Source organism: Seriola lalandi, unplaced genomic scaffold (genome assembly GCF_002814215.2).
Source record: "Seriola lalandi dorsalis isolate HSWRI2012SDOR001 ecotype SW California unplaced genomic scaffold, Sedor1 jcf7180002054551, whole genome shotgun sequence".
Lineage (NCBI taxonomy): Eukaryota > Metazoa > Chordata > Actinopteri > Carangiformes > Carangidae > Seriola > Seriola lalandi.
The window spans coordinates 168138-181125 of NW_019525104.1; the positions used below are offsets into that span (position 1 = coordinate 168138).

Consider the following 12988-nt stretch of genomic DNA (forward strand, 5'->3'; position numbering starts at 1 on the left):
AGTCATCTAGGTCATGGATTTTTTATTTTTTTATTTTTTATTTTTTTACAAACAAAATAAATCTGACTCCAGAGTGGTCATGTCACCTGTGATGCCCCTGTGTGACATGAACCCTCTGCCTCACTCAATCATCTTCAGGCCTTCTCTTTCCATATGACTTTGAGGAAGGATCTGAATATATTATCACACACACACACACATGCACAGACATAAGCGTACACGCATGACAAACAAGACCTTCTAAGTTGAAACAACTTTAAATGATCAACGCTGGATGGTTTTTCAGCTCCATTCAAGTAATAGAACTTCATAAATGGAGCATATGTGAAGGAGCCACTGTCTAGCACATTTTAAAAATCGAGCTGAGGAGCTGGTATCAAACTTTTGTCTATTCTATATCATATTCTTGTCATCAATTTTTACCATATTAGACACAGATTTTCATTAGTGGTTACTTTATATCCGAGTTGTAAACATTCCATATTTTTCTTGCCAATATCCTAATTCAATTAGTTATATATGTTTTGTAGCAATTCTTCAATGTTCTCAGCTTTGGGAAGAATATTGTATTCAGCACCTACTAATTGTCTCTTTTTATTTAGAATTTCCACTATCTCAGTTGAAACTTCATTAGTGATGTCAACGTTCTTATCCAGTTTTTCAATTGATAATAGCATATAATTAAACAACTCTGCCTTAGTTCATATTTATTCTTTAGTTCCTGAAATGAAGGTACTGAATTATTGCTGTTAATAGGCAACTGATAATGTTCAATATCTATCCATGGTTCCTCATTTGTACTGTTTTAATTATATTGGCAAAGTAGAACATTTGAGCTAAGTTAAGATAAAAATCCCAATCATCAAAATCCTCTTGAGGATATTGCAATAATTTTCTCCTTAATATTGGAGTTTTATCAAACCAAGTAAAGGAAGAAAGAAGTGGGTTCACTTCTTCAAAAAGATTTTGGGGAGTAATAGGTATAGTCTGAAATATGTATACAGATTAGGGCAACCACATCATCTTGAAAAGGTTTATTCTATCTTCAAATCAGACCACCTGTCAATATTTTAAAGTGATAGCTCTGGTTATTTGATGTGGAGCTGTATGAGATACTTATCCATAGTCAGTGTATTACCTGCAGTAGGTCTGGCTCTGAAGCAGGTAGGAGTACCTGCACAGAAGCTGAGTAGATTGTCACTCTAACGCCAGTTTTGAACTTGTTTCAATTATACATCCAGGACACAGACGTGTTTGATTCTGACCTCTTTGTTATGTGTTCCTTATTAAGGCCTCATTTATTCTTAAAGATATTTAACTCTAAATAAAACCTCAGAAGAAGAACTTAATACATGTATTTATAAATATGAGTCCAATTGGTTTAATATCAGAAACCGTGGCTTCTTGATTCAATGGATCTACAGTCTCTACTTCAAAGGAAAACAACAGGACAACGACTGATACTGAGATGTCTACAAATTAAATGTGATGATTAAATATTGTTTTTTATCTCTACATCAACCTTGTCATGAGCAGAATATTAAGATCTTGTCTACTGTGAGTTGCGCTGTAGCTGGAGATTTTCCTGGTCAGAACCTGGAGTAGTTGGTGGTGGAAGCCGGGAACTTCTTCATGACTGCCTCTAGGGAGGTTTCCCAGGAGACAATGTGTAGCTTCTGGCAACTGGCTCCACCGGTTCTTTCAGCTGATCTGGACTTGGCGGTATGCCAGCAAGCTTTTTCCATAGGCACCACTGTTGATTTTTCTGTTGGTGATGGGGGGCAGATTGTGTTGTCTGCCTGTCCTCTTGTGGGTTAGGGTTATATGTGTGAGACAAAGGTCTAATCATGGTAATTAACTTTTGCTGGATAACTTTAGATGAGAATGGTGTCGGCCATGTGACACAAAAACTTTCAAAAATCTTCAAAAGAAAAGTGTGATAGTAACGATTGAAACGTTCTGATGTCACTTCTGCTCTTCTGATTGAGTTGGTTTTGACTTTAAAAATAAAAGATTGTATGTGTAGACAAAAAAACTTACTTTGAGCACATAGAAAAAGAAAGAACAAAAAAAATGATGCCAAAGAAAATAAGTGCAAAAAGCAATAGGTTATGTGATCCCAATGGTTTCTTTTCCCTGGGGGCTGACACACACTTCCTTTTGTTTCAACTACAGAAGCAAATCATTTTATAGAGAACTTTTGATTTGTTTAATGTGGAGTTTTGGGGAAAAGAGACAGACCGAGACTGGTGGACTTGTGCCAAGATTTTCAAGCATAAAGTCAGTCAAAGGTTCAAGTAGGTTAAGGAGGTATTTGCCAATGATAAGGGGAATGGCATCAGGAGACATGTATACTGGAGAGGTGGGGCTCATTAGTCCAATGGTCAGTTGCACCATTGATATCGCTGTCAGTGCGGCACTTGCAGGGGCATACGGTTGCACCTCCAGGGAACAGGTTTGCAATTTCAATTGTTGTTTGCAGGCTTATTGAACAGTGCTGATGACATCAAGGTGACATCTGCCACCGTGTCAAGGAAGTGTGTTGTGTACAAGCAAGTCTTGTTTTGTGTTAGGGACAGGTAGGGTTTTCCTTGGTTTTCCTACCTTTCGGGCTCCTGTCCAGTGAGGCCAAGATAAAGGTAAATGACTACCAATGTAACTGCGAAGAGATCAGCTTCCTTTCCTTTCTCCTCATACAAGTTGTTGAAAAGACACTTGATAGTTTCTAAGACCAGATGTTTGAAATCTTGCCTCCAGCTTCATTGGTCTGAAACTGTGGTCTGTTGCTGTCTTTTTCATGTTCTCATCAGATGAATCCTGATGATGTGGAGTTTGGGTTTGCCTGTTCTGAGGTTAATTATTGTGAAATTTAGGTCAACCCTGTTCCTTGTCCTCACAAGCCTTACAGTTTTATCATCCTTTAGGATGGAACCTGCTTTGGTGTGGACCTGTGGGGTAAAGGTTCGACTCACATCTTAAGTGGTTCTGGCCTTTGCCAGACCAAGGTGGTCTAGAGTACTCATGGTCCTATATGATGACTGGTACAGGGCTGGCGGTTTTGGAAAAAAGAGGGATTTGAAGTTCAATTCTTTCTCCATTCCAGGTTTATTTTGGGAGACAAACTATGCCTGAAGAAGGTGATGATAGTATTGGTGGGGAGTTTCTTGTCATTGCTGTTTAAGGGGTACATCCTCTTGTCGACAGTAGCATTTGGAAACTTCCTCAAGTAGAAGTTGATATACTTCAAGTAGATGGTGGTATCACGAAAACCACTTGGACATCTACAACAAGCACATCCTTGAATCTGCTGTGAATTACAAAATGTGCTTCTGCACATAATCCAGCCATAAATACATTTCCTAAAAAATGTATTAGCTGTTGTAGGTTAGTTTCATCATTTCTGGGAGACAGGATTGCAAGAAAGTGAAATTACTTTTGTTGTGATCTATTTTGCTGCTTCTCTCCCTCACTGTCTCCAAAATTTCTATTTACCACCATAAAAAGCAGCAGGATCAGAAACTGAATCAAATCATTCAAGAGACTACATGTTTCTTTGTTCCACAGACAAAGGAACTCAGTTCCCCACAATTCCTAACTGTTCACACCTGGGGACGATGCTCCCCCAGGGGCCTCACTGACCAGTCAGTGTCCGTCAGCGTGTGACATGTGACCCCCCAAAAACTCAATGTTGTAACAAAACAAAACCAGATCTTCTCTCTCTTCTAACTTCTTCTCTTCTTGTTTGCTCTGGAGAGCAGCTCCTGCTCTCCCCTCTTGGCTCTCCAAAGGGCAACAAGGCCCCAGCCCAGGTCAGCTCTGCTACCTGAGAAACCAGCTCTCTTGCCAGCCTGCTCACAGCAGCCTGCAACACTCTTCTACTCTTTACTCCACCCGGAAGCCACCCAACTCACTGGACTTTACAACAACACTGGAAAAGACCTCTTTGTTTTGTTCAAAGGACTGGGTAACGTTAACTGACTCGGCCTAACCTCTGTTCACACACATACCTGTAGTACGTCTCAATTCTAGAACCTGCATGAAGCTAACCTCCTCCCTCTAACCTGGTACCTTTAGATTACATAAACTAGGCTAACAAAGAAACTCACACCTTCCCTCCCACACACACCAGGTGGTCTCAGCGGCCATTTTGAGTAGTTTCTTTGTTTACTTCTTTGTTCAGGTCATGTGGTCACAGTGACCACTTTGAATTGGCCATCTTGCCTTTGTCTGTGTCCCCACAGACACACACACATACACCTACACACACACATACACACATCTGTATATACTAGATTAGACATTGTGTTTCACTCTGTCCTATTGTAAATGAATGTCTTTAAGTATAACTACTGGTGTGTTTAGTGTTGCACAAGTGTGCATATTGCCAAACTCTACTCTTCCAATCAAACAATTCCAATCCTTCAACTTTAACTTACTTTTGATATGGTAATTTGGTTATAGTTATTAAGGTAATTATTAATCAGAGTTCCAGATTAATAGTAATAATTTGAGACTGAAACAATATTGGCTATTTTGCCTATTAGTTTAGGCTGGTGCCCCCGAAGACTTTAATTCATTTTAAAGTTATTATTTAATATTCATATTCTTAATATTACTATTTTCTTAATTTATGATAGCCAATAAATCAATAGACAACTGAAGATTCAACATTTATGGTGTCCAGTTCATGAGGCAGAGCTCAGACCCAACACTTACAAGGATTAACCAGAGAAGAGCACTAAATAAAAATTGTGACACCACAACGTATTTCCAATAGACTTATGTAAGCTACATAAATAGCGTGCCACTCCTCTAGAATTGAAATCAGAATAAAGAATCACTAATGCAGAACTCTGTAGCAACTGCAGCACACAGACAAGTAGTATATTAAAGGTACACTATGCAAAATTTTTCCTAAAAACACTCATACAAAACTGATCCCTCTGCATCATCACTTATGATGCAGAGGAAGTGTGCGGTGTTGTCTTTATCTGCAGAGACCCTGCACTCTGTATTTACTTATTTCTTATTTTGGTTTTCGAGGCGCTTCTGGGCTGCAGGCAGGGGGCAGGGGATGTGTAGCCCCCAGCCAATGAGAGCACACAGGGTGGGACTATAAAAATAAAGTGACCAGATTACATCTCTTCCTCCGTCTCCCCTCTGCTCTGTCTTGGCCAAGGATGTGTAAAGAGCTGGAGGTCCGTGTGCCTCTCTGATCGAGGGAATGAGCTACATACACTCACACAGAGCAGAGGGGAGGTTGTGAGCTCATTTATTTGTGTTTTAAAACATAACCACCATTAAAAAAATAACAAATGAAAAAACGAATACTTTTATTTCTCTGATTCACTGCTTTGTTCTCGCTAACGCCGCTCTCCATTCACTCTCTAGTTCGCTCGACCACCACTGCTCTTACGCTCTCTGGGGAGCTGGGGAGGAGGGACCTGCCAGCTGGGGAGGAGGGGCCTACCAGCTGGGGAGGAGGGGCCTGCCAGCTTCTAAATGTGTGTTTCCAGACAGAAACCGACAAATCCTGCGTAGTATACCTAAAAAAATGCTTCGACTTTTTCAGCTTGCCGTCACCGTTTGTTGTGTAACCAAGGCAACCACAGACAGGCTCTGATTTTATAGGAAGGCTATTGAGTTATTTGAAAGCCCCAACTCCTCACTTGATATTCTACTTGGTTGATAGTGGACAGCAGCAGTCTGTGGTGTACAGGCTGGTAGGAGCGGTGGCAGCTGGGGTAGTGGTCACAGATTATGGTCACCACAGCGCCAATCGCTTGCTGTCGGAAAGCACAGAGTTTTTTGCCCACAGTGTAGAGCGCACACAAAACACTACATTGCTAGGTAACGGAGTGGTCATGATGTTCTCCTTGTACAATGACTTACAACAATCAGTGCTTTGTTGTCTCACTCAGCTGTCTCAGCTGTCATTCTGCAAGCCTTGTTCACCAATTCCTCAAGTGTCGGGGCTGAATTTTCAGTGAATGAAGTTCATTGCCAATGCAAAATATAACAAGTCCATTCAGTCTCTGTCTCACTGCACTCCTCCCCTTTCAAACACTGAGCTGAATGAGCTTTGCAGTCACAACAGGGATTGTCAGAAACAGCTGGAAGGTGGTGCACATGTCAATGAAGATAGAAGTTCCTGATTGAACCTAGAATCAACACTAAGTGTGTTTGATTTAGATCCCTCACATATTTGCCGGGTGGTGAGTTAAATCAGTGATTAGTTAAGGTTGATGCAACCTTTTTTCCCTTTTAACCATGACTTTATAATGACCCCGTCCTTTCTGTTCACTAACTATTCGGCCTGACCCAGGCTCACGCGCACCCCTCACACTTCCTCACACTCTCCAGTGAATGTTAATATTTACAACATATATCTAGATTTTGAGCTGACAGCAGCTGAGAGTGACACTCCTCTGAAAATAAAGCTCTGCCTTCCAGCGGCCAAAGACCACGGTGCTGCAGATACACCATCAGCTCCTATGCTGCACCTGCTGAATTTTATCCTTTCATTCACATGGTTTATCATGACTTCATCATGTGACTTTTGATTTCGCTATGTAATGATTGCAACCTTAAATGTAACAAAGTACAATACGTGGGAGAAAAAATACTTTAAAAATATTAAATAATTCAATAACAAAAAAACTCAGTGTTGTTACAGTAACGAGTGTAAATAAAGTTTCCACACCTGATGAATATCAAACAAGACTAAGTCAAAACCTAGTATGGATGCTTTTGGTCAAGGCCTGATTTTATAACTGTGATGTCGTCTGTTGCGGTCCAGTCAAAAATATAAAAACATTATGTTTTGACATGGACATGATGCCAATGTATCCCATCACATCATGCCATCAAAGAAAAACTTTTCTTGTTACAACATAACTGTAACCTGATAAGTTAGTATATTCTTATAGGAAGAAACTTCCGAATGTTTAAATGATGCAGTCATTGCCTATAGAGAAGAGTATGTAACCCAAATAAGCAAAGAGAGTTGACATTGCCTGATTTGAATGAATTTCATTTCATCACTGGGATGAGACACAGCGAAAAGACTGTTAAAGTTATAATTTGAGCAAAGTGTGAAAATGGGATGACATAGATTAGACTTTATTGACACCCTGAGGGAAAATGTATAATATAGTATTGTCCTTAACCACTTCATTCATAGGGTAAAGAGTATTCTTTTGAAAAATTCAATTGTTGACATCTAGTGTTTTTATTTTGGATGACAGCACGTGTATGGCATTAGTCACAACAGAAGCACCGCCTTGGAAAAAGTGCATTGTACATAAATTGGTTTTCTACACTGAACAATATATTTAAGTAAACTTAACCGACACCAGTTCAATTCAATACTGAAAAATATATAGAAAATACAACTATATTATACTATAGCAGTATAGCTAAACACTGGACCATGACAACTTGCACCAATTCAAGGCTATTCAGTCAAACAGATTATTTGTGTTTCTATGCCAGCGACAGTCAGAGCCAAAGGCATTATGTTTTGTGGTTGTCCGTCTGTACGTGCATAAGTCCGTCCCATTTTTGTGAACGCGATATCTCAGTAACACCTTTAGGGAATATCTCAAATTTGGCACAAATATCCACTTGGACTCAAGGATGAACTAATTAGATTTTGGAGGTCAAAGATAAAAAAAACATGGTTTTGACCATAACTCACAAATTAATACATTAACTATGCCACAATTTAACTCAAATGTCTATCTGTATCTTCAATGATGCGCTGACAACAAGTGGCAGCAAGTCGGTGAAGCTTGAAGTTTTTTTGCAATATATTTGTTTATATTAGTATATTTTTTGTCGATCGATGTTTTTAATTCTACGTCTGACAATGGAGGAAATAATGTACAGAAAGGAAGAACTCCTGGCTTTAAAGTTTACCAGATATGGAGTTCCCATACTGGCTGAGCTGAAAAAGCCGTACCGTGGATACACAACCGGGGCTAAGCTAAAGGCTACGAGATGGAGATATAAGCCTTTTCTACCATCGGCCTCATGGGAAATGTCAACTCCCTGGCTAACAAGTGTGATGAACTGGAGGCACTTGTGAAGAACCAGTGATCATATCGTGAATGTAGTCTCATGTGTTTAACAGAGACCTGGTTAAACAACAACACTCCCCACTGTTGTGTGGATTTACAGAGGAAAAGACTGTTTTGAGTGCACAGATTGGAATGTACTGTTGCATTCACAGGCAAATTATAAAAGCAAGGACCCTGACCTTGACTTACTTCTGTATGGAAACTGTAATACCAGCAAGGACTGTACACTGCTTTCCAAACAACAAACCCTGGATCACCAGTAACATCAAGAGCCTCCTCAACCAGAAAAAGGAGGCCTTCAGGGATGGAGACGGGGAGAAGCTCAGGTGTGTGCAACATGAGCTGAAGAGGAGATTAAAGCAGGCGAAGGAGGACTACAAAAAGAAAGTAGAGAGGAAGCTGCAGCACAACAACACCTGAGAGGTGTGGAAGAAGATGAGGACCATCACTGGCTATAAAGAGAAGAACAGCCAGGCAACACCAGGTGATGTGGACAAGGTGTGGACCGATGAGTTCAACCGGTTCTACAACGTGTTTGACACAGCCTCATCTGTGAGGGTCCCAGTCCTGTGGAAAACATCATGTCTTGTTCTGGTACCTAAAGTAGGACAAATGGGTTAAGATAAATGACTACAGATCGGTGGCCCTCACATCACACATCATGAAGACCCTGAGGCGGCTGCTTCTCCAGCTTCTGAGGCCACAGGTTGAACATGTACTTGACTCCCTACAGTTCGCCTACAACATATTGGAGTAGATGATGCCCTCCTTTACATGCTCCACCGGGCCCATTCTTACTTGGATGAGCCGGGTAGTTACATGAGGATTATGTTCTTTGATTTCTCAAGTGTATTTAACACCATTCAACCCCCCATTCTTAAAGACAAGCTGGAAGGGATGGGGGTGGATCCCTGCTTCAAGTCCTGGATTGTGGATTATCTGACAAGAGAACCACAGTACGTCAGGCTGGGTAACTGTGTCTCAGGGACAGTGATGAGCAGCACTGGGGCTCCACAGGGGACTGTTCTGGCTCCGTTCCTGTCCACCCTGTATAGAGCATCCAGAAATACTCGGATGACACAGCTATTGTGGCACGTGTCAGGAACAGCAGGAAGATCTGACGATGGCCTTCAGTGAATGGAGAGACAAGAACTGCTTCCTTCTGAACTCCCCCAAGACCAAGGAGATGGTCATCGACTTTCAGAGGTCTAGGCCCACCCTTCAGCCAGTCAACATTCAAGGGAAGGGCACTGAGGTGGTGCACACTTATAAATACCTAGGTGTGCACCTGGACAGTAAAATGGACTGGTACCTGAACATAGATGCCATCTACCGGAAGGGGCAGAGCCGGCTCTTTTTCCTCAGGAGGCTCATTTCCTTTGACATCTGCAGTGAAATGCACACACAAGGAGACTGGACAAGCTGGTAAAAAAGGCTGGGTCTGTCCTTGGCAGGAGTCTGGACTCACTCAGGACTGTTGTGGAGAGATGCATGCAATGTAAGATGGAGGCCATCTTGGACAATACCAACCATCCTCTCCACAACATTCTGGCAGGACAGAGAAGCAGCTACAGGTGCAGCAAAAATCTCATCTCACTGCACTGCAGAACAGAGAGGTTCAGGAGATCCTTTGTTCCCACTGCCATCAGGCTATACAACCCCTCAGCCAAAGGAGGTGGACTAATCTAATTATTATTGTTTATTTATTATTAACAGTTTTATTATTATTATTATTATTATTATTATCATCAACAATGGGCTAATGGACACATGAATTTCCCCTAGGGGATAAATAAAGTATCTATCTCTCTAGCGATTGATCGATCTATCTATCTATTTATAAGGATAAAATGAATTGATGACATTTTATATCCAAAAGGTCAAATGTAAACTTCACTGTGACATCATAATGTTCTGCAGAAACACCTCTGGTCATTATTCAACACTGTAACTGTAACACTGAGACTCTGACCATGTTTCCTGATACTTGGCTGGTTGGAGAAGGAAATAACCAAGGAGGTGATTCTTGTTGATTTTTTTAGTTTTGAAGCCATGTGGACATTTATATAGAGGTTAGTGAGAACTACTGTCCGTCTCTCTTCCATGATATTTCTGTTAGTATCGATGTATTGCAATCTAGTTAATGTCCCACAGATGATCAGCTGATGGCAACATTGGCTCCTGGAGAAAAATGAGATGCATTACACAGCAGATTATCACCACGATATGTTACATTAACAACATATGTTTGATAGCTGCAGCATTTAGCTTAATGATCCTTTACAGTGCTTATTTGTCAGTATGATCTAGTAATTAATGTAAATGATCCTATTTATTCATTCTTTTTCCACATCTGTCTCTTTCCTGACTGTGACACATGCTGGAAGGTCTACGAGCTCTGGCATTCAGTCGTCTGCATTTCCTCATCCAAGAGCAGTTGCCCTCAATACGGACAGCCAAATGGAAATGAGACTTGATTTGAGGCCAGGGGTCATTTAGTTTTTCAGCCAAACATTTTAATCACCAGATTAACTGTCCTTCTTTCCTTATCTTTCTAGTTTCTCCTTTCAGCTGGCTTTAGTCCTGATGTGCTGAAGAGGAAGGAGAAGTCTTGATTAGTTGATTGACAGATTGCACAGTGGAAGTACGCACAAGTTGAATAATTAATTCTGCTTCAATTAAATGTTTGCGATGTGTAGCATATTAAACACCTACTAATAAAGACACAACCATACATCCTGCTTTACTCGAAATCTCTGTGTTCAGTCTGTTCACCTTCTTTACTTTTCTCAAACTGAAAATATAAATAAGGTGAAATGATATATTTGCAGAACTTGTTTCAAGCATTTTGGATTAAAGTGTCTTGTTTTAGATCAGTGGGCAGCAGATGATTTCACAAGAAACTTCTAGTTATAAATTCCTTTTACACCTCCTTAGATATTTTAAATTTTTCAAGCAGTGCACTGAATTTACATTTTTCAGTGCTGACACTGAACCAATAATGGAGGAATCCTAACTAGCATTGTGTTTGTATCCAAAGATGATTGAAAGTTGTTGCACTGGCTGACTTGTTTCTTTATCACCGTCAACCTTTCCAAGACCTATAACTGACAGCTACACAAACAGTTTCTAACTTTTATTTGATGGACAGTTGTATTGCATGTGTCTGACTTTCCTGTCTCTCTACTATCAGAATAAAGGAAAAAAAGAAGATATGATCTGCCCTTTCTGCAGACAATGTGGATACTTTAATCTTTCTGAAAAACATAAGAACGGAGTGAATGTATCAGCAATATTCTACATGCTGCACTTTAATGGATCTTTATTTTATTATGTTATTTACTACTTATTCATTTGATAACCTTTTGAAGCCCTTTTAGTCTTGTTAGTAGATTACAGCGATATCATGAATACCTAGATGACTAAGTTATGTTTCGTTTTTTTTAAAGAAATGTGAATTTATTTGTCCGGCTGTTTTAGAGAATGATTGAATTTTAAAAGTACTGAGAGATTAGACTAACACATTAACTTGTTTTTTTTAATGGGATTTGTTTACATTATTGACAAAGGCTCCTGAACCTTTAACCATGTGGTTTTTGTTCCTACAATTTTCAAGCATTCGAATCATTTAGCAGATAGTGAAATATCCCAGTGAGTTATTTTATACTGTTCATTTATGCATGATTAAACAATTCCACCAAACAGGTGCTAATGAACAACAACATAACATGTAAGTTGACCCATAGTCATTCATTTGATGATTGAATAATTGAAACAGCTGTGTAGGGAGGATAAAACTGGGTATGTGATGGTCATACTGAAAAGGTGAGTTTGTGAAGTGAATGTTTCATCTAGAAATCTAACAAACTGGCAAGAGTGAATCTTTCAACAAGACACACAGCGCTCATCCTGCAGCAGCAGACAAATGTGGTGTCCAAGCTCACACACTGAGCTGACTTCCCACTGAAAGTGGACAATGTCCAGCAGAATCAACAGCTCAGAAACAGGTAAACGCAGAGAGGTATGAAGTTGTCTGATCAGTTAAAATCATTTGTGGCCTTATTTTTGAACCTCATTTGACAGCATTTTTTCACAAGTGCCTATATTTTTTGCACAGTGAGTGTACAACAACTGATCAGGGGTGGAAGTAACAAATTACATTTACTCTCGTTACTGTAATAAAGCCGTTTATTTGCATACTTGTACTTTTTGGAGTACGTTTAAAGAAAAAAACAAAAGTCACATGATGAAGTTATGAGGAAACGAAGTGAAAAGAGTCAACTCAGCAGCTGCAGCAGAGAAGAAGCTGCTGACTGGATGCACCGCTCAGCTACCACGGCAAGTCCCCTAAATCAAACACACCTGCCATGTTGCAACAGGTGCATGCTGGGTCTGGCTAATGATAAATGCTAAAATGCTGATGGTGACGTCTACGTTCACCTCAACAAAGGTGTGCACCCCCCCTCTCTTGTTTCTGATGATCCTTGTTGTGACTGCAGCTCAATCAGATCAGTGCTTGAAAGGCTGAGTGGACTGGTTATATATGTTGTTGGATTTAGAGAAGATTGTGAAAAGACTTTGCGGTGCTCAAGATGCAGAATGACATTCAGACAGGTGTATGCAACATTGTACAGCATCAACAAACTACTGCGTTGCCTAGCAACGCAGAGATGTGTCTGTGTTTGTCAGCTGTAGCCGCTGTGGAGTTTATGTTGTCTCCACTTTTTCTGCTGCTTTAATCTGCTGCTTTATTCTGCTGTTATTTAATAGTTTTATCATATTGTTATCACCATATTTTTTACCCATCTTCTTCCCTTGTAACACAGTAACGTTTACTTAGAGAACTTTAAGTTACGTACTTTATACCTGTATGTAAGCACATTTTTACACAAGCACTTTTTTTTTTT

At 40.1% G+C, this 12988-nt stretch overlaps 2 protein-coding genes across 4 annotated transcripts in view; one reads left to right on the top strand and one right to left on the bottom strand.

The window, feature by feature from the left end:
- Positions 1 to 12988, bottom strand: part of LOC111661749 (glutamate receptor ionotropic, kainate 2) — a 335637-nt gene that overhangs the window by 97267 nt on the left and 225382 nt on the right. The gene's annotated exons all lie outside the window — the stretch shown is intronic.
- LOC147818613 (uncharacterized) overlaps positions 12058 to 12988 on the top strand; it is a 4729-nt gene continuing 3798 nt past the window's right edge. The window contains exon 1 of the mRNA XM_087176388.1: positions 12058 to 12088. Coding sequence (XP_087032514.1) covers positions 12058 to 12088 — 31 coding nt within the window. The remainder of the gene's footprint in view (positions 12089 to 12988) is intronic.